The sequence below is a fragment of the Apteryx mantelli genome, chromosome 3, assembly GCF_036417845.1.
Source record: "Apteryx mantelli isolate bAptMan1 chromosome 3, bAptMan1.hap1, whole genome shotgun sequence".
Taxonomy (NCBI): Eukaryota; Metazoa; Chordata; class Aves; order Apterygiformes; family Apterygidae; genus Apteryx; species Apteryx mantelli.
In genome coordinates this window covers 45,516,941-45,537,703 of record NC_089980.1, presented here as the reverse complement: position 1 = coordinate 45,537,703, position 20,763 = coordinate 45,516,941, and the positions used below count along the sequence as shown (strand labels likewise).

Here is a 20,763-nt window from a genome sequence, read left to right as displayed (position 1 = left end):
CGTACTTTGCAGCCTCCACCATGAGGTGCAGCTTCTTAGAGGCTGACTCCTACCTTGGAGCAAGTTCAGATCACCTGGGAGATACGGGTTTAGTGGCGGGTGGATGGAGAGAGTCACTGACCTCTCTCAGTTGAGTCCTTGTTCAGATATGGCAGTACTGAGTGTTAGCAGATTACGGATGGTTCAAGTTGTCAAGTGAGTCTGTGTTCTGTAACTAGCATGGGCTGATACTGGGTTGCTTTGGTTTTCTCACTTTAAGTTGTTGTTGTTCTGGTTTTAAAAGCACTAGTTCTTTGCTTGTGTAGCTTGATTTATTCCTAGAAAACAGATCCTTTCTGTTGACAACAGAAAACCAGCAAAGCTTTATTGTTACTCTCTCTGCGTTTCTGACTCCACATGTGAGGAGACCGAGACATGTTAGCAAGTCAACATGTTCATTTAAATACAGGGCTAAGAATAGCTTTGCTCTACTGTGCTGCTTTTTTTTTTGGGGGGGGGGGGAAGCAGACAGTAATCCTTGTATAAATTTATGGTTTTGGATTGCTGGTTCCTGATAAAGGAGTATTCTTTTGTGTCCAATGGCAAGGCTTGTTTTTTGTAATTCAGATCAATTTTTTACCATCTCTAGATGGCAGTTTAGGCCTGCATATTTGAAGGAGCTCAACTAAGTGGTGAACTCTCATTGAAAATTGGTTGGATTTAGGAAATACTTCATTGTTCTTAGCATTTTAATTACTTTGTTATGATTAATTTTTTTTGATAACTTTTTTTCTGTAATGCTTTAGTTGTCTGAATCCTGCTCCTAGTTAAAAAATTTCAATTGTCTCTTTATTGAGTTTCTCTGAGTTTTCTTTCAGTTGCCTGTCTATTTCTTACAAAGTATTTTGTAACAAAATGAGTAAGCACTGTAATGAGAAATGTTAAGAGAATTAAAAGGATTGTAGACTGGTGTGTTAACCACTCCAGCAACCAAGAACAACATTTGATATATGAATCTTGGTTTCCTTGGCTTAGTCCATTCTGTAGTGGTTGATATTTTTGCTACTGAAATGAAAGAAGGATGTATCTCATGTGAAATTTAATATTGTTTGCCCTGTCAGAATACATATAATTCTGATCTCACATACTTTAAAATGTCTCCCAGATTGTGCAGTCTAGCTTAATATTACACTATATAAGCTCTAGTAAACACAGCATTAATGAAAATGCCAAATATCAAGTGTGTTATATTCCTATGACTGAAGTAATGCATCGTTTTGTTGAAAATTCAATACTTTTGAAGTATTTGAGTATAGTTGCCATTAAATTCTGATAAATCTTAACATTTGGAGATAATTCCATGAAGATACATAGAAAATATTCTTAATAAAGTATCTTATGTTGTCATTAGGCTAGGAGAAAAACTCTGATCTTTGTTTAAAAAGAATTGTGTGTCAAAGGCATTGTTTTTTTGTTTCTCTTCTTTCTTGGAGGTCATGTTTACACAGTCATCCATGTCAATATAGGAATGCATCAGATGTTTTGAAATGGACCAGTTAAGAATTCCAACAGTGACACATGCTTTTATTTGAAGTATATTTAGGGAAAGAATTCTCTTGGTCCATCTAGTTACGATAAGAACAAAGTTCCTGTGTAGGAAGATAAAGATGATCATAATATTTCCTCCATTAGTAGTGCAGAGTTCATGCAGGTTTTCTGGAGATAACGCCATTTCTTCTGATTATTTAAATAATTTCAACTCTTTTGTAGGATGGTCTTGCAACATGGCTGTTATGCCCATGGTCACAAATTCTTCTCCCTCGAACTCGGTGACTGTAGAATTGTTAGTTATACTTCTTGTAAAATTCAACTTTTGAAAACTGTTTGGAGAGGGATACTCAGACGGAGAACTAGATTTCCCCAAAACATTAGATACCGAGCTCTTAATGTTCCTTCAATTAGCTTTTAAGTATCTAGTCTCCAGTGTGGTATCCTCATTCCTGATTTATATTATGCTTACAAAGAGTTAAAAGACTCAAAGGTATCCAGAATTAAAAAAAGTAGAAGTGTTTAGCTGATCAGTAGGGTAATCTGGAGAACAGGAAACTATTACAAACTTTGCCCTTCTCCAGGATGTGAGCATCATATTCAAATTTTTCTGGGGGAAATTGTGAAGAATGCCTCTTTCCACTCAAAATGCACAGCTTGGAGCACTCTCCAGAGACAGTAGGTCTCTTATGGTCTTTTTTTTTTTTTTGGAATCAGTGGGGCATCACCATTCTCTTCTAACACTGCAAGAGTTAAAGGTGCCTTTGTTTTGCAGCCCTGTGGTTAGGAAGCTCGCTCAGGCAAGATGTGCTTAGGTTCAGTTTTCTTGTATGCTTGAGGAATAGAATTCTTGAAATAATCAAATAAGAGACACAGTATTTACTGTGCCTTTAACAGCCTATTCCCATGTTACATGTAAAGGAGCTTTAAATTGTTGCTCTATGCACGGGTATGTTCATGTCGCAGTGTTGGTTTTTCCCCTTCCCCTAAACTTAACACATGCATCATTTCTTGACAATTTTATGCTGGAAGCTGAAACAATCTCATACTTGCATTTAACACTCCTTTCACTGGCTATTTCAGTGGTATTTTATTACTTGTCCTATGGCATGTATTTTGTCTGACGAGATTTGCATGCTCCTGTAAGAGAAGACAGTAAAAACACATTGGCTTGGGTAGTAATAAAGGCTAAGCAATATTCATCAGCCCCATGGAGTTTGGTATACACTGTTCCAATGTGTGTGATGATGAAATTTGTTGGAAGTCAGTGCATTCTGTTTAAATTGATGCTTGACTATGTGTAGTTAAGAAAAAAAAATACATTAAATGTTTGAACAGAAAGAAAGAATCTAGTGGATGTGCTCACTAGAAATAACACAAAACACATGCACTTAATTGAAATCACTCTATTGAAGTATTAAAAATTCAGGAATGACACTGAAATATTTCTGTGGCTGTTTAAATGCTAACCAACAGCAGTTGTTTGATAAAGGAGATCCCTAAAGGTGGAGCTGAGGAGAAAAGGTTAGATGTGCAGGAAACTTTCAGGACCATTTAAATTTTTTACTGTGAATTTATCATTGAAAAGTAAGGTTTTTTTTGTAAATTGTATCTCTAGATCATTTGGAGAACTGATAGGAAATAACTTCCAAATGACTTCCAAAGCAAATATGGTACCATGGATTAATTACTCCCTCTTCGCCCACATATGTATCTCTTAGCGTTTGAACCTGCCACCAGCTGTTTATATTTGATCTTCTTAAGACAGAAGAGATGATGTCCTGTTTACTTTTCTCTGCTACTTATAAGTTTGCAGGCTTCTGCCATACTTCCAAGTTTTCTCTACTGAAAAGTCCTAGCTTGCTTGGTCATTACTTATGTGAAAGCTGTTCCACACCTTTGATCATCCTAGTTGCCTTTCTCTGAACCTTTCCGGGGTTCTACTGCTAGGAAATCCTTCCTGAGATGAGGAGACCAAAACGGTACCCCTGTACTCCAGGTGTGAGTGAACTGTGAATATATAGAGGGGCATAATGGTGTTCTATATTGTCATTCTTTATTCCTTTTCTAGTCATTCCAAACACTTGACTTGCTCATTTCATTTTCATTTCAATTTTGATTGAGTAACGAGCTGATGTTTTCATGGAACTACTTACAATAACTCTTGCTTCAGAGTTGTAATGGTCTGTTTGAAGACCATCAGTTTAATGAGGTCAGGACTTTTTCTTTCCTTGAGTGTGCTCACTTTGCGTTTATCTACACTGAATGTCATCTGCCATTTTATTGCTTAATCGCTTGAGGTGTAAGGTCTTTCTGCAGTTTTTCACAGTTTACCTGCATCCTTACTACCTTTAACAGCCTCCTGCCTCATAAATGTAGTTACAACTCATAATTTAGACTAGATTTATTTTTGCATAGCTGACTTTGTAATGGGGAAGACCTGGAAAACTTCTGCCCAATTAGAGACAGGAGGGATGCTCTGTTTTTGATGGGCAGTTCCTAAATGGGCTCTGGGACTCTTGGTGTCTCTAATTCAAGTTTTGCTCTTGCTGTTGTGGAATCTCTAAGGGCTAATGAAATGTAATGGTGTATCAAAAAAAATTATGAAATGAAGTGATGGATAAAAGCTTTGTTATTCAAAGAACTATGATAGCACATAATAAAAGAGTCTCTGCCTGCATCTTCCCAATTACATTATAAAAATAAAATTAGAGATGCAGATGGACAAAATGAATATATTGCAACTACAAGAGGAAGCTGAGCAGTGAGAAATGGGCTGGTTAAGCAACAGCAGCAAGTTAGTCATTGTTGCAGATTTTGTGTGCTTGTGCATTTGAGTCAGTCACAGTAGGAAACTTTGGGATTTAGAAGAGGGTATCTTTGCAGGTGTGTTTTCCCTAAAAATAGAAGTTCTTGATACATATCTAAAAGGGGGTTTTTCACATAATATTGTGCATTGTACACATGTAAAGTTTAACATGTACTACTCTTCTCCTGAAACCATTTTTATTAGTTTCCTGGTTATTAGAAAAGTTCCCTGTGCAAGTCTATTCTAGAAGAATTGCCATAGGGATAACTTAAAGCAATCGTTATGAGTCTTTTTTTTTTAATTATTTTTTAACTTCAGTGATTGTTATCACTGTCATATTGTTAACTTCAGTGTTGTGCTTAGCCAGGAACTGCTAATTAGTGCTATCTCCAAATGAAAAAGAAAGCAAAACCCAGCCATTATGTCTGTGGAGACCCATTTGCTGGTGCATTGATATGTGTGTGCTGGTTGGCCATTCAGCTCTTGCACCGCATTAGTCACCTTGACCTAGCTACAGAAGAAGTCTGTTGGCCATGGCTGTGACTTGACAGGGAAACAGGGCTTACCATAGCGGGAGATGAGAAAGGAAAAATCTTAAGAAGCAGGCCTTCACTAATTCTGCTGTTTAGGGAACAACTTGCCTGATTTTTAATAGAAACCAATTGTGTGATCTTAAAACAAAACCAACCCAAAAGAATGCCATTTCTATTCACCCAATTGTACTTGTCTTATGGCAAGTGGGGGGAGGTCATAGTTTTGGTGGTTTTTTTTTAAATCTTTGGCCTTCTGACATCAGCATCTAATCTGTCAAGCCTCTCTACATAGTGAGAGAGATGGTAAGATGCCTTCCAGAGGGGCAGATAACCTTTCAGTTCAGCTGCTGGTCTGATTTGCCTTCTTTAAAGATCCTTTTTCACTGAGTATATAAGAAACCTATGGTGATCCACTTCCTTGATTAGGTGTCTCAAATTAGATTCTGAGAGTAGCTACTCTACAGTGACTCCTGTCAGACAGGATGTGTATAAAGAAGCAAAGTAACCCTCCTCATTTCAAGGTTAGTGCAGAACTGAGCAGCTGCTGTGGGAGGTCATGAAATCTCCATTCTTGGCTGTTTTCAAGACTCAGCTAGACAGAGCCATGTCAACATGATCTAGTGTTAGCAATAGTCCTGCTTTTAGGAGGATATTTGGAGTGGAGACCTCTAGACATGCTTTCCAACAAAGATTTCTATGGTTGCGAGATCAAGTTGTACAACAGTGCTCTAAATGGAAGACTAACACAAAGCATACCTTCTACTTAACCTGGAAGACTAACACAAAGCATACCTTCTACTTAACCTGTTTAAGTCATAAGTTAGCCTTCGTAGAATACCAGTTCAGTTAGTTGTATTCCTTTCTCTTACACGTTTTTTTGACTTAATTATACTTTCATTGCATGTGGTTGTTATTCCTTGCCACAAGGTGTTTTAGATGCTGAAAGCTAACATAGGTGCAAAAAGCAATTCAACAAACTCTGGGAAGAAAAGTCTTTTGAGGGTTATTAAACTTGAAAACAGCACCGTTGCTCAGGAAATTGCCAAGCCTCTAATTGCTGAAGGCTGTTACAGTATAAACTTGCATTGCTTCTCACGCTGTTCTTATGCCCTTCCTTAAGCATCCACCATTGATTAATAATGGAGGAGGACAGGGATAAGTGGACCTTTGATCTGTCCTAGTACGGCTAGTCTAATGACTTGCATCATTGCAAAGTTTCATTCTTGAATCTGCAGTCCTGACCACCTTGAGTTCAATAGTACCAAGCCCATTTCTGTTAATATGAGGGTATCAGCCTACTTTTTGTTTTTCAACTTAATACTTCCAGACTCCAGATTTTGGAAGTTTAGCTTTGTGGAAAATAATGGTGTTTGAATTAGATGTGCCATTATTGTTGTCTTCAAACAAAATAATTAGGTCATACATTTGGCACATTGCAGCTGTCTTGAACGTTTTCAAAAATAAACTGCCATCTTATGTCAATTAAAAAAAATTCATTTTAATTCTTTCCTAAAAATGTGATCTTGTATCTTATTTTGTGATCTTCTATTACATGAAGAACTTCAGTTAAAGGGTGGATTGTTGTGAAGGTCTAATGGATCAGTTTTTCACTGCTGTCACTAATCACATAGAAGACAGAGTTTGTCTCAAATCTCTTCCATAACACATTTGTTGGACATGCTAACGCTTGTTTTGTTATATGGCCAGATGTTAGAGTAATGCAATTTGTCCTGCAAAGCTTCATATGTTTTATATATAAATTAGAGAAACTCTTTGGGTTTACATTGCTGTCAGTGAAGTAAGATTCTTAAAGTCTGTTTGGGTGAAAAAAGATAACTACATTTAAAAACAGATTCTATTTTCAGCTCCTAGTTTTAAATTCATTGCAACCTTATTAGCTTCATTTTAGTAAGTGAAAATTTAAGTTTTCTTAAGCTTCTGAAGCACAGCTTTGATTCTTAACCACATGAACAAAGACTTGCAGTTTTCTCAGTATTGTCTCCTGTGCGTGTATGAATTATTAGTTCACTTGACTTTTGAGAGTTAAAACATCAGTGTCCTAGCAGGCTGGATATTTTGTTACACTGACTTACCTTTTTTTGGGTGGACTCGTTAGCATAACTTTTTTTTTTTTTAAGTAGCCCGTTTAAAAAGTCTGAAAGTTATAGATGCATGTCCATAAATTTCAAGAAATATTTTGAACATGGACATTCTTTTATGTTGCAAAAAATGGTACTTTAAAAACTTCTAACATTTACAGAAACTTTTTATGTTATTTTTTTTTCTAAAGCGCCTGTCCCCAAACTGTTTCACTGTAATATCTGCACAGTTTCTACAGGCTTTAATCTCATTAGAATGATGACTGGGTCACTGTTATGGCTATATGGTCTCTCCAGGGTCCATTATCATAGTGCTGTTGTTACTGAGGGATAATTCTTTAAGATCACTTCGGAGTCACCTGCCCCTTTCAGAGTTGTGTTACCTGGTTATTTTGTTTGAAAGTATGGATCTGTGTTGTCACTATTTGGTAGTGTGATTCTCTCCAGACTGAGGAAGACAAAGCTGCATAAAGAAACTGGCAAATTATTTTTTTTTTTAGACAACCAACCTGAAATGCAGTGCAGATAGTTGCACTTTTGTTTACTGCACAACTGTCAGATTAGCAGTCTTTAGTGAATATCCTGCACCCTAGCAGAGGGAGAAGTTGGAATGAGGCAGCTGTTTTTATACTGCATCAAGTAGGATTCTAGCTTTCTTCTGGAAATGGTTGCCAAGTTCTCTGCATCTTTCTCATCTAGATACCAGGAGTAGTACAGGGACCACTTAGCCAGCAATAACAAGACCTTGTGAAATGTATGTGGTTTCAGTGATGACTAGATTTTTATTTTATTTTGGAGTAGTACTGAAATGAGAACTCTTGCATGGTGGTGGAAGAGTTGTGCTGGAGTGGCCTGGTTTGCTTTTAGTTTTATGTAACTTGAAATATAGGTCATCCCTTTTAAAGAAACATATTAAAAAGGATTTTGAAAAGACAGTTTTGAATGTGTGCTTTCTTCTGCTGCCTTTTAAAAGGAAATCTTTCAAAGGGACCTGTGCTCTTAGATCCTTAGTTGTTGTGAAAATCTTTCCATTTAACAAATAATGGTGGATTGAAATAAGGAAAATTAGATGAGGATCCTAGTCTTTGTTCAACTGTCACTCGGTTCCAAATTCAGAAATGTCCTCAGTCATCCTTGCCCATAACTTTGTCAATTTTCTGGGCATCATAATGTTTGGAGTAGCTAGACACTTCTGTTCTTGGAGTTTTTTTCAGCAGTTAATATTAACTTGTAGCTCATGATAGATTGACTTCTGCTCTGCTTTTTTAGTCATTAGAACTTGATTAAAATTTAAGAATCTCTTTTTCAAAGATATGATTCATTTCAGTTGTTCATGTGTAAATGAATTGTTATTGTTCATAGCAAAATCTGTTTCTTAAAGGCAAAATGCAAGAGAGTCAGCTTATATATTATAACATACTTGTAAATCCCTACCCAAGTTTTCTGTGAAAATCCTCTTCAGCTTTCTGGCAGTCAAAGACAAAGTATACTCTCCAAAATAAGCAGGAATATAAATAAGCAAATGATTACACTTTTGTTGCCAGGAAAATACAGAATATGCTAGTTCAGTACAATTAAGCTAGTTCAGTTGAGCAGCTTTCAAGAGGAGATGTATTGCTGAACAACACATGGGGGAGCTACGTTTGAGAAGAACCCTGTCTAAAGTGCAACTTACAGTTGTATGGCAGTTGCAATAGTGCGTCTGTATCAATTGGGTATTATCAGCTGAAAACTCACTCAAATTAATGCAGTCCCATACTGCGCAGGTTTTTATATATATGTATGTATATACGTATGCATATGTATGAAAACTTGTTTGAGGTGACCAGTGCTCCATCTTACTTCACTTTATTTGGAACAAGGATATATACAGCTCTCTTAACCATAATGCAATTGCATATACCTGAATACTGTGTAGTATCATATTTTATGGTTTATGATATGAGCTTACCTGTTTTAATATAACCTGTAGACTTTATGATCTGGCATATTGTTTTGTCTGTGTTCAAAGATTATTAACAATATTAGAAGTATGCCCAGTTTGGAGATGAAAAATACATTGTTCAACAGTATCTCTTCTCTTGAATGCTTCATTGTATGCCATTGTAATGGGACTAATGAAGAAATTATTTTGATAGATGTTTTAATTCAAGTTGTATTTTACTGTTAAATTATATCTTCTGAATAAGGGAAGTCATTTGTTTTGCCATTTTTGTATTAGTTTAACATTCTTTAAATACGTTAGCATTGTAATATTAAGCACCCAAAGCAAATTTTCAGATAAAACATAGCTTTGCAGTGCTATGTATATATCATGGTTAAAAACTTCATATGATCAGAAACAACTACTTTTTTTTTTTTAATGGGACTTGTTTTTCTTCTAGAGCTCACTCAGAATGGAATTGATCCTGTTTTTAACTAGACCTACAAACTGGGTGTTGAGTCTAGACTAATTGTTCAAAGTTCCCCTGTAGTCAGAGAGAGCAACACAACCAGAGTGTAATTAATCCTATTTGAAGTCAGATACCTGAAAGAGGTGGGATGACTTCTTTTGGAGAAACTTATCCCTCCACACTGATGATACAAGGAATGTAAAGAAACTAGTTCAGGATAATCACAGACATTCTTCAAAGAATGCAACTCCTAGCTGTAGTTATGTCTTGGTAGGAATGGCTTATGCATCTCCTTTTTTATGTTATTACAGTGGTGATGTTGGAGGGAATTTCATCTCTGCTTTAGAGAGGGAAGGGTTGAATTGCTTCCTGCCTCTTGGCATCATTTTGGTCATCCATACTCTAATGATTTCCTCTAGGTACCTACAGGGGATTTGTGATTTTAAATAGTCATAGAATTAATCCAAGCTTTGGACTAGTAGTAAAATTGTACATTCTGCATGATCTTGTTTCATCAGCGTGCAATTTGGGTGTTAAAGTGTGGGGAAGGAGGAAGCAGGGAAGGGCAGTGGAAAAGGCCACTTACAGGAAGATATAAAATAATGCTGCCTTTCTTGATTTGACTTACTCATTTCCTGCTTTTTAGCTCACCAGCATTTTACTTTTCTGAGGTGTACAAATATTGTGCATGCACTATATAGGAAGGCAGTAAAAGCTACACCAACTTATATACCATCTTTTGTGCAGCTTAGTAATGTTGCCCTCTCCCACTCCAGTTAAAATTAGCAATTAACATCTGTTGTATTGTGGGGAGGGTTTGTGGTTTCCATCCTGCTTTGTTTCACAGGTACTTTTTATTTAAATGTCTTTTCTTAGCTAACTGTGCACCACCGTGCCAAAATGGAGGGATATGCCTGCGACCTCAGCTTTGTGTGTGTAAACCGGGAACGAAAGGTAATTCCTGTGAGGATACAGTCATGCAAGACACATCTTCCACTGGAGGCCGGAGCCCTGTGGTTCCCCCATGGCCCATACCCCAGCAGGCTGCCCAGCAGACCTTCTCCCAGAAGGTGCAGGTCCCACCGAAGGTTGGCCCGATGACTCAGATGGCATTCACCATCAAGCAGAAGCCTCCTGTTGGGTTACCTCAACAAATGCAACCACTGTAAGTATTTTCTTTGCTTTCAAAGAGGTCCAAAATGTTAGATTTATAAAATACTGTTCCTTGCAAGTGTTCCCAAACAGCAGTTGGAAATTGGAAATTTACACAGATTTTTTTTTAAGAGCTTTTTGTTTTAATTCTCAGACTTAAGTGTCTTTCTCGATTTATATTACTTATGAAACAGATCTCCTCATCGGAGGAGAATATCCTGTAATGTCAGTCAGCTTTACTTTCCTTGTAGAATGACAATGGTCTACTAATTTCAGAGGAGTTATTCTTCACTTACACTGACTTCTTGAGTTTTAACTGTGAACAAAGTCTGATATGAACTTTCAACACCCCACATAAATGAGGAGAGTAAGATTTGGCGCTTATATTGCAAACGGAAGAGAGAAACCAGAAAACAATACATTTTCTGTTTTGCAAATGTTTATGATTTCACAACAATGGATACCTCTGCTTGCTTGCATTTGAGGTTCACGACTGTATCTGCCTGCCATAGAGAGCAAAGAAACACCCCTATTTTTGAAGACCTCTTTCTCCTCCCCCCCCCCCCCCCCCCGGCCTCTTCAGTGACTGGTAGCTTAGACAGACTTTTTGACATTAGTTTCCTTAGCTTAAATACTTCAAGAGTCTGAAATTTCTCTAACTATAATGTTAGTTTGTATTAATCTGTCTGACCTTAGCTGGTTTCAGGGCTGCATTTGATTTGGAGGAGACAAGGGGGTGGAGATCAGGTTGAATGGGGATAGTTTTAGGTGTCTGCAGCAACTAATGCCCTTCCAATGTCAAATGAAGTTGGTGACAAAAAGTGCTCCCCACCCCGTAACAGGTGTTGCTTTTGGATAGCTGTGAGCAGAGTGCAGTCTGCCTAGCACTTCTAGCCTGGAGAGCAAGATAATCAGGACTGGGAAATAAGCTGCGTTTTCCCATGCCCAGAACTGTAAGAAATGAATTCGGAAGGGCAGTTTGTGATTACAGGAGACTGCACCTGAGTAGTTAATAGGTTTCTGACAACAAAGTATATTGGGCTTCCTCTCTCCAAAGTCTCTTTTAAGAATGGAGATCACTAGGCACTGCCAATGACTTTCAGTGTGGTAAGAGATGTTCAGGTCTGGTTTTATTAGGCTCTCTCCTCCTAAACCTTTCCAGTTCCTTTTCCTGGTATTCTGGTTCATCTAACTGTGCAGCCACAAGCCAAGCCAGGTTAATGTAAGTCTTATGTAATAGGAAGAGTGTCTTACCTGGGTTCCCTTGAGGTTATTAATCCTAAGCCAATACATTCTTTGAGGTCTTTATGGACAAATTCATCCACAGTCCTGAAGGACACCCAGTTGCCACCCAGTTCGAGTATTTTGCAGCTCTCTGAGCCCAGTTCATTCCTGTCAGTGAAGCAGAGTTATTGGAGTGACTAATGTGAAGGGGAAATTACCACTAAAATCAGCAGACTTTTCTCTGTTCCCTCCCGTACAGGTCAGCAGGACTGATAATCCTCAGCACCTGGCTTCTCTGCTTAGCCCCACAAAGTGTGGTATAGCAAATCAGTACAGAAAAGGCCAGATAATTCCTGTATTATCAGTAGTGATTCCTGTAGGCTGTGGAATATGTCTTCTTCCACTCTGCCAGACATTCTCATTCTTCCTTTTCTGAGAAAGGCCAGATGTCCAGATTGGATAGTAAAATATACTTTTAAAGATTCTATCTATTCTTGCCTGAAGGAATCTGTCATCTTCTAATAACTGGTGACAGGCAGGGCAAAACCTGACTTGGAACACCTAAGTAAGCTCCTGGAGGAGGCTTGTCTCTCAAGCACTTCTTTTACCATCCTTTGACAATTCTTATGTTTTGTATGTGAATGCAACTTTTCCAACTTCAGTGACTGAGATGTGTTCTTCCATGTCATCTTAGGATCACGGTGGCAGTATTATCATGGCATAGATACTGTGATATAGCAGTGAAGCAAGAAATTCACTTATTTTTTCCCCAGAGCTTTTTCTTTGGGGGGTGGGAGAGGGATAACAGGGTGCTAGAGAGAGAAAGAGAGAGAGAGAGATTAATTTCCTGAAATAGCTTGGATTTAGAACACACACAGGCATGTAGCGCCAGCAAAGTTTGTCGTAGCCCTGGGCTGAGGAGGGATACTATCAGGTAGAATGTCTCATCTTGGAAGAATGTTAGCAAAAGATGAAGATGGCTGTAGTTGAAAACAAGTGGTATGTGTCTCAGAAATAAAAATCCGTTTCTTATTGGAACCTCTTGGGAATTCTTATCTCAATAACAGACGTGCTTGTGGTCCTGGATTTCTGTGATAGCTTTCCAGTAACTCTGAGTGTCTCCACATCTGACTCCCTTGCTTGTTGGCAACAGTATAGTTACAACAGCTTGATTTTCTGCATTGCCAGCTGTGGGAGCAGAAAAAAAAAAAGTATATATATATTTCCAATATAGTTTTGGAAATGGGTATCAGAAAGAGTACAGCATTCATCAGCTGGAGCTCAGTAATGCACTGAAGTCTCACAGCACTGCCACTTCAGTGAGTAGCAACCTCTTTTAGGAGGCAATTATTGACATAACTTGAAAGTTTCCTCTTGTGCTGGGCAGACCAGAGCTTCACTGTCCATCAAAGGAGAGGTGAATGCACAGACTTTGTGACAGAATTGGGCTTATCAACATGTCCCATGCACCTAGAAATATTTCCTAGGTTCCTCCAAAACTGTATTCCTGGATCTAGCCCTGTGCTATTACAGGCAAGCACACAATCATAATTTTCATGAATCTGATCAACTTGTATCTTAAATGTTTTTTTTCCTCCTGTTGAAGGGTGAAGTATTCCTTCTATTAGCTCCCCAATTGCTACTAACTGAATAAAGACATAGATGAGGTAAGTATGAACCTAGGTAATAAACTGACTGAGAGAAGAATTGGGCACACACTGTTTTAACTCAGTTGAAATCAGCAATGTGGAACAGTTGTAACTGAAAATGAAATTCATTCATTCTTGCTTTGGTTTGTCAAAAGATATTGACTTTGTGTTGTACAGACCTCTTGGCTGAGCTCTACTACTGCTGTTTTAGTTATTTAATTTCCTGTCCTGTGTACTAGTTCTTTTTTATATCTTTGGCTTTATGTAGTTTATTTTTTAGAACAGGTAGTTCCAAGATTGATTTGCATGACTGTTGCCCAGGTGATAGTCCAAAAAAAGATTAGAGGAATGCTATCTTTGTTTTCTGAAGGTTAATGCCTGGTGTAGGAATAAATATCTCTGGAGGACATCCATTTTCATTACTATTGTGGGAGTTCCTTTTACTAAAGGTTTACAGAAAAAAATTCTGCTCCCTACCCAGTAGGGCATTGCACTTAAACTTAGTCTAGAGGTCTGTTAAAAATATTTTGTAGAAGCTGTTTTTGACAGAAGATTGGACTTCTGGCTGCAGCTTTTTACCACTCCCTGCCCCTGCACCACCATCACCACACACACAGAAATGGAAAGTGTTTTTTAGAAAGCAGTGACTTTGGCAGGGGTGCATGTGTGTTAGAATCTGAGAAAAATTTCGATTGGAAGTGACCTCTGAAGGTAAACTGGCCCCAACCCTGTGCTTAAAGCAGGGTCAGCTAGAACAGGTTGCTCAGTGCTTTACGCACTGAGCTTTGAGTATTTGTAAGGTTGCAAGGGTGGCACTCCCACAACACCTCGGGGCTCCTGTTGCAGTGTTTGACCACCCTCAGGGTGAAAAAGAAATTTCCTTATCTAGTTGGAATCCACCTTTGGATTATTGTCCTTTGTCCTTTTGCTGTATGCCTCTGGAAAGTCTGGCTCCATCTTCTCCATATATTCTTAAGAGGAAGTTGTAGATTACAATAAGATCCCTTTGAGCTGCCTTTTCTTGGAGCTGAAAAAAAACTCATCTCCCTCAGTCTCTCCTTGTAAGTTACATGCTCCAGCTCCTGACCATCTTGGTGGCCCTCTGCTGGGCTCAGTCCACTATGTTAGTGTCTTTCCTCATTTGGGGAGCCCATAACTGGACACGGTACTTGATGTGGTCTCACAAGTGTCAAATAGAGGGGAATAATCAGTCCTTTGATCTGTCCCTTTGCCATGGGAAATGCTGCTGACTCATGTTCAGCTTGTCCATGAGGATCCTTGTCTGCAGAGCTGCTTTCCAGCCATTTGAGCACCAGGCTGGTACTGTTCCACAAGGTTGTTTTATCTCAGATACAGGGCTTTACATTGGCCTTTGAACTTCATGAGCCCCTTTCTCCAGCCTGTCAAAGTCCCTCTGCTCTCCAGTGTAACAACTACTCCCTGAAATTGGTATTGTCTGCCTTCTTGCTGAGACTGTGTTTTGTCCCATTGTCTGGGTCATTAATAAAGATATTGAACAATATCAGCCTCGGTGTCAATTTCTAAGGAAAACAGCTAGTAACCCACTTAACCTCCTGAGAATTGGATTTTATATCACTGAGCACCACCCTTTAAGCCTGGCAGTCCAGCCAGTTTTTCACCCATCTTATAAATCACTTTTCCAATTCATATTTCATATTTTTTTTCCGTAAGGGACTACAGGAGACTGTGTGAAAGGCCTTGCTAAAGTCAGGTTAAAAACATTCATCACTTTCCTCATCCCCTGAGCCAGTCATCTCGTCATAGAAGGCAAAAATTAAAAAAAACAAAAACAACAAAAACCCCTCAACTTTAATCCAAGGTAAAACTAGAATGTCTGTGATGACTTCTTAAAGTTGTAGTTCAGTTGTTTTCATTCTCTGTTGGTGAGATTATATTTCTACTCAAAGCCAGAAACCCATGTAATAAAATGCCTCCCTTCCTCAGGAGAAGAGACTATCTTGTCTCTTGGGATACACAGCAGAGCTGGAGCTGGAAGCAACTGAACTATAACTCCAGTGATGACACCCTGCACTATCTTGCAAAATGAAAAATTTCAGTTTTAGCAGAATATTCCATATTAATATTCTTAAATCAGAATTTTTTTCTTTTTTCAGTGCAACTCAGCATATATGGCCAGTTACCATACTACCATGTAAGGACACATTCTTTTTGAGAATGTCATTGTAGCCTTTCCTTCCACAATACCAGCAAATTGAACACACTCCACAAGGTAGACTCAACTTCTTAATTAACTTGTCATCAAGTTATTTTCTTTGAGTGGTACTGGAATATATTCATGCTAACATCTGTTAGTAACAGCAAAATATAGACATAACAATGTAGACGTACTCCATGTGTGTAGAAATCATTGCCTCTGCTTTTCAGGAAAGTAAATTGCTTCTATATCTGTACTGATGCTTAAGTTGAAAACGATACTGTAAGCCACCATTCCAAACCATAGCATTTTCCAAGGTGTTTTTTCTAGCTCAGATGAACTGTGCCTGGCCATTTAGCGCTTGCATGAGGAAGTGTAGCAATTATGTCCAACTTTTATGATGAATTTTCAATGTTACTTGTCACTGTTGCTTATTGGTACATGGTCTTCCAGCGCTGCCTTTCCAGGGTAGCTTGAGAATAGTGACAAATAGCGATATATTTCAAAACTGTGTTTGTCCACACCTATCTTCACCCTTGACCCTCAGATTCCCTTTACCTCTTCAGCCCTGTGATGGTATCCAATATAGGAGCTGCAGAAGATGCAGGCATTTAAATGATTACCAATTTCTAATTACTTTGCCATCTAGCAGCAAGCAATAAAGATCTACAAGATGTCAGAACTTTAATGATTGCTTTTACTGGAAGAACTTTACTGATGGCAAAAATTTGCAAAGTATTAAGAAAACTAGACAAGCCAAGAAAAGATGATCTAACCAAATATTTAACTGCATTGAGGAGCTGTTTCGAAAGAGCATCAGAGGAGATCTGATTACTTTGCAACCTGGAGGTATAGAGAAACCACTTTTTCTGGTTCGTTTTATTCGAAAGCATAACAATTTATTTCTGGACAAAGGAACAAAATAATGATTTTACTCATACTGGGGTAAGTCCAGAGTTGGATAACTTCTTAAATCAGTACTTGATGTAAACCTGCAAGGATATCAAAAGTTAAAAATCTCTATTTTGGGAATCCATATCATGAAATGTGTGGGGAAAAAATAGTAGCTGCCTGCTAAAATATTCAGGTGCTCTGATTGGTACTACTGAGGACCCTGATGTCAAAAGCTCCATAGATTAGGTAATCAGTTTAATTAAAGTGCTTGAGATCCCATCTTTATGTCACAAGTAGAATGGCTTAATCTCAGGAGATGTCTGTCTCTTTGCAGAGGAAGTCAACATGTCTGTCTGTCTATCTATGGAAAACAGAAAATCCAAGACAATAAAGGACTTCCAGGACACAAGGGAGGGGAAACATGAGATGACCTGTTTTGTACTATCTGGGAAATCTGAAGAGCAAACTTGTAGAAATGCAGCATAGAATTCAGTTTAAAACTTTTAAAGTTTTATTAATGCCTCTTTATAGTACTGAAAGAAATTTGCATGTCTATTACTGTGTATCACAGTATCTTTGTGTTTGGAATGCAAAAAAGATCGTATCTGCTGTTTCTTTTCTCTGTATTCATGGCAGTAGGGTCAACAAAAACCTATCTCTTTGTTAATCTGGTGATTAATGAAGTGGAAAACGAATCCAAGTGGCTGCTTCTCTGGAGATTAGAGGCAGTCATACTTTTCCATAGCCTGATTTTCCTGTTTGTTTAGTATAGTCATCCTCGTTTCTGAAGTCAGATGAAAGCACAAAGAAAGGGTGAACAGGGAATGCACTACTCAAAAGATAAGAATGAAGAGTAAACACAACAGAGGTCCCTCAAAAATAGGACATGCGACAAGAAAGCCAGCAGTTCTGTAAGGAAGTCTGGGCTTTGCCCCTGTAAAGATCAGTAAATAAAAAGTTGCTAAAGGAACACAGTTTAATAGGAGATGGATCCATTTGGAGATGTAAATAGCAAGGGGAGCAAATTAGGTGGTGTTCAAGATTGTAGGTTTATTCGTACCCCACAGACTTATTCAGAAGGCCGGGGGATATGGAGGAGGTAACTGGAGAGTGCCTTCTTTTCCCTAAAAGTTTTGACTTGTCATGAGAGTTGCTACCCAGAGAGTGAAAAGTCAAAAGCTGCATGGTGACCCAGTAGCTGCTATTTGTTCTCAGATCCTGGCTTCCCTTCTGTTGAGTGCTGCTGATAGAAGCTGTCAATACTGGTAGGCAGCTAAGGCTGAGTAAGTCTCCGATATATGGTGTAATATCTGACAATGGTTAGCAGTGGGTTTTACACGTAGCTTAATCACAAAAGCACTGTCTATTTGGCAGACTCAAGATCAATGCATGCTAACTTGCTGTCCTTCAGAGAAAGAAGAAAAGTGTGGAGATGCATCATGTGAAATGTGTGGAAAGGGATTTTTATTCTGTCAAGTATGGTAGGAGCAGAGACAGCAGAGACATTCTAGTCATAATGAAGAACAATTCTCCTTGTTGATGAGTAGAAAGTGAAACTACCTCTGAACCCACAGAGGGAAGGACAGTTCCTGGTGATGAAGGGAAAACTGAAAGTAGCCACCCACCACAGTGTACATGAGGAAAAAGGCTATACCTCAGCTACTGGCTGAGTAAGTGCATAATGGAAAAGGAAGGGTAGGTTCTCCAATTGTAAGGTGAAGAAATAATTAGAAGTGATTTACAGAATGCCTGAGAATGTTTGTTAATAGTGGAGAGCTTTTTCTTTGTCAGCAGCAAAACTGCATCTTGGATGGGGTTTCACCCTACCCCCCCCCCCCCCCAAAGATAAGTGAACTGTTCCATTCCCCACTTCCACTCTGGCAGGCTAAAAGTAGCTGTCAGGCTTTCAAAACAAGTTGCATACTAAAACCAAAAACTATCCTGATAGAGGTTATGAAAGGGTGATTAAGGAAGTCATATGACTAATATGATTCGTATGTTTTAACAAGCAGTGAGACAGTATTGCTAGTATCCTTGCACTGTATTCTAGGACAATCCATAAAGTGATCTTTCTGCAGGAGTGCCAGATGCCATCCTGAGGCTGCAGGGAGAAAGTGATATGCAACATCTAGTAGTCCACCAGTCCAGTCCTGGATGGAGGGAGATTCTTCTAAGGTTCTGTGTTGTCAAATCTCACATGAAATTCACTTATCTTAAATAGTCCCACAGACTTGCTGTTTGAGTTCTTAAGGAAAGTATCTTTTTCTCTTGTCCCACATTTTCTGTGGGAACTATAAAAAAAGAAATGAGAGTTGAATGCTTTGCCAGTTCTTTGCCCCATTTGCTCTGTTAACATACAGTGCTTTCTACAAGAGGTCTTCACCTATGTTAAAAACAAACTCCACTTACCTGCAGTGTGGAGACCTTTGAGGCAATCAAATGCTTTGTCTTACACTGCTAAGAAAATAAGTAAAAGTTTCCACAACAGAGCAGCCTGGGCTGCCCAGTACCAGAGGCACACAAATCTAAGGAGACTTGTAAATCTGACGAAATCCAGGTAGGATGGGTAGTTTTGATGCTCTCTTTGAGCATGGAAGGCTTCAGCATTGTCTTTGGGCTGTGTCTTTAAGAAACTTCAGCTGGAGTTTAAGAAACTGTTCAGCTGGAATTTCTTGTGTTTCAGCTTGTGCCCATTGCCTCCTGTCCTGGCATGGGACACCACTGAGAAGAGGCTGACTGGGTCGTCTTTACTCTCTCCCATCAGATACTTATAAACATTAATTGGATCTCCCCTGAGCCTTCACCTCTCCAGGCTAAACAGTCCTAGCTCTCTCAGCCTCTCCTCATATGGGAGTTGCTGCAGTCCCTTCATCACCTTTGTGGCCCTCTGCTTGACTCACTCCAGTAAATTCATGTCTGTCTTATACTGGGGAGCCTGGAATTGGATGCAGCGCTCCAGATGTGGTCTCACCAGGGCTGACCAGAGGTGAAGATTCACCTCCCTTGACCTGCTGGCAACACTGCCTAATGCAGCCCAGGATACTGTTGGCCTTCTTTGCCTGAGGGCATGGTGCTTGCCCATGTTCAACTTGTTGCCCACCAGGAACCCTATGTCCTTCTCTGCAAAGCTGTTCTACAGCTGGTCGTCCCTCAGCCTGTACTGGTGCCTGGGGCGATTCCTCCCCAGGGACAGGACTCTGCCCTTCCCTGTGTTGAGCTTCATGAGGTTCCTCTCTGCCTATTTCTCCAGCCTGTTGAGGTTCCTTTGAATGGCAGCAGAGCGCTGTGGTATATCAGTCACTGCTCCTAGTTTAGTATTGTCTCTGAGCTTGCTGAGGGTGCATTTGGTCCCACCATCCAGGTCATTAATGAAGAGGTTAAACAGTGCTGGCCCCAGTATCAACCCCTGGGGAACATAACTAGTGCCACTGATTGCCACCCTCTGAGCCTGGAAGGTCAGCCAGTTTTCAGTTCACCTCACTGCCCACTTATCTAGCCTGTACTTCATCAGCTTGTCTATGAGGACAGGAGACAGTGTTAAAAGCCTTACTAAAGTCAAGGCAGACAATATTCACTGCCCTCCCCTCATCCACCAAGGCAGTCATCTCATCACAGAAGGTTATCAGATTCGCCAAGCACAATTTTCCCCTTTGTAAATCCATGCTGGCTACTCCCAGTCACCTTCCTGTCTTTCATGTGTCTGCAAGTAGTATCTGGGACTAGTTGCTCCAGCATGTTTCCAGAGATCGAGGTGAGGCTGATCAGCCTGTAGTTCCCTGGATCTTCATGCTTGCCCTTCGTGAAGATAGGGGTGACATTTGCTTTCTTCCAGTCCTCAGGCACCTCCCCCAGTTGCCATGACCTTCAAAGGATAATTGAGAGCCGCCTTGCAAAGATATTGGCCAGCTCTCTCTGCAGTCATGGGTGCATCCTGTCAGGGTCCATGGATTTTCTGTGTCCAGTTTAAGTGTTCCCTAACCTGATCCTTCTCTATGGAGGGTAAGTCTTCATTGCTCCAGACTTCCCCTCTGGTCTCAGGAGCTTGGAGTTCCTGAAGGCTGGTCTTACCAGTAAAGACCATGGCAAAGAAGGCATTGAGTACCTCTGCCTTTTCTGTGTTCTTTGTCATCAGGGCCCCACCCTGTTCAGCAGAGGGCCCACATTTTCCCTAGCCTTCCTTTTGCTGCTTATGTACTTACAGAAACTTTCCTTGTTGCCTTTCATGTCTCTTGACAGTTTGAACTCCAGGTGGGATTTAGCTCTCCTAACCCCATTCGTGCATGCTCGGACAGCATCTCTATATTTCT

General features: G+C 39.5%; 1 protein-coding gene across 9 annotated transcripts in view; it reads left to right on the top strand.

The window, feature by feature from the left end:
- Positions 1 to 20,763, top strand: part of LTBP1 (latent transforming growth factor beta binding protein 1) — a 215,364-nt gene that overhangs the window by 8,195 nt on the left and 186,406 nt on the right. For 8 of the 9 annotated variants that reach the window (XR_010883704.1, XM_067293254.1, XM_067293257.1 and 5 more), the window contains exon 3: positions 10,238 to 10,526. Coding sequence is in view for 7 of the 9 variants with exons in the window: in XM_067293254.1 (XP_067149355.1) it covers positions 10,238 to 10,526 (289 nt within the window). In the remaining 2 variants the exon portion in view is untranslated. Of the gene's footprint in view, positions 1 to 10,237; positions 10,527 to 15,624; positions 15,638 to 20,763 lie in introns of those variants that run through there. The other variant, XM_067293261.1, reaches the window with a different exon arrangement.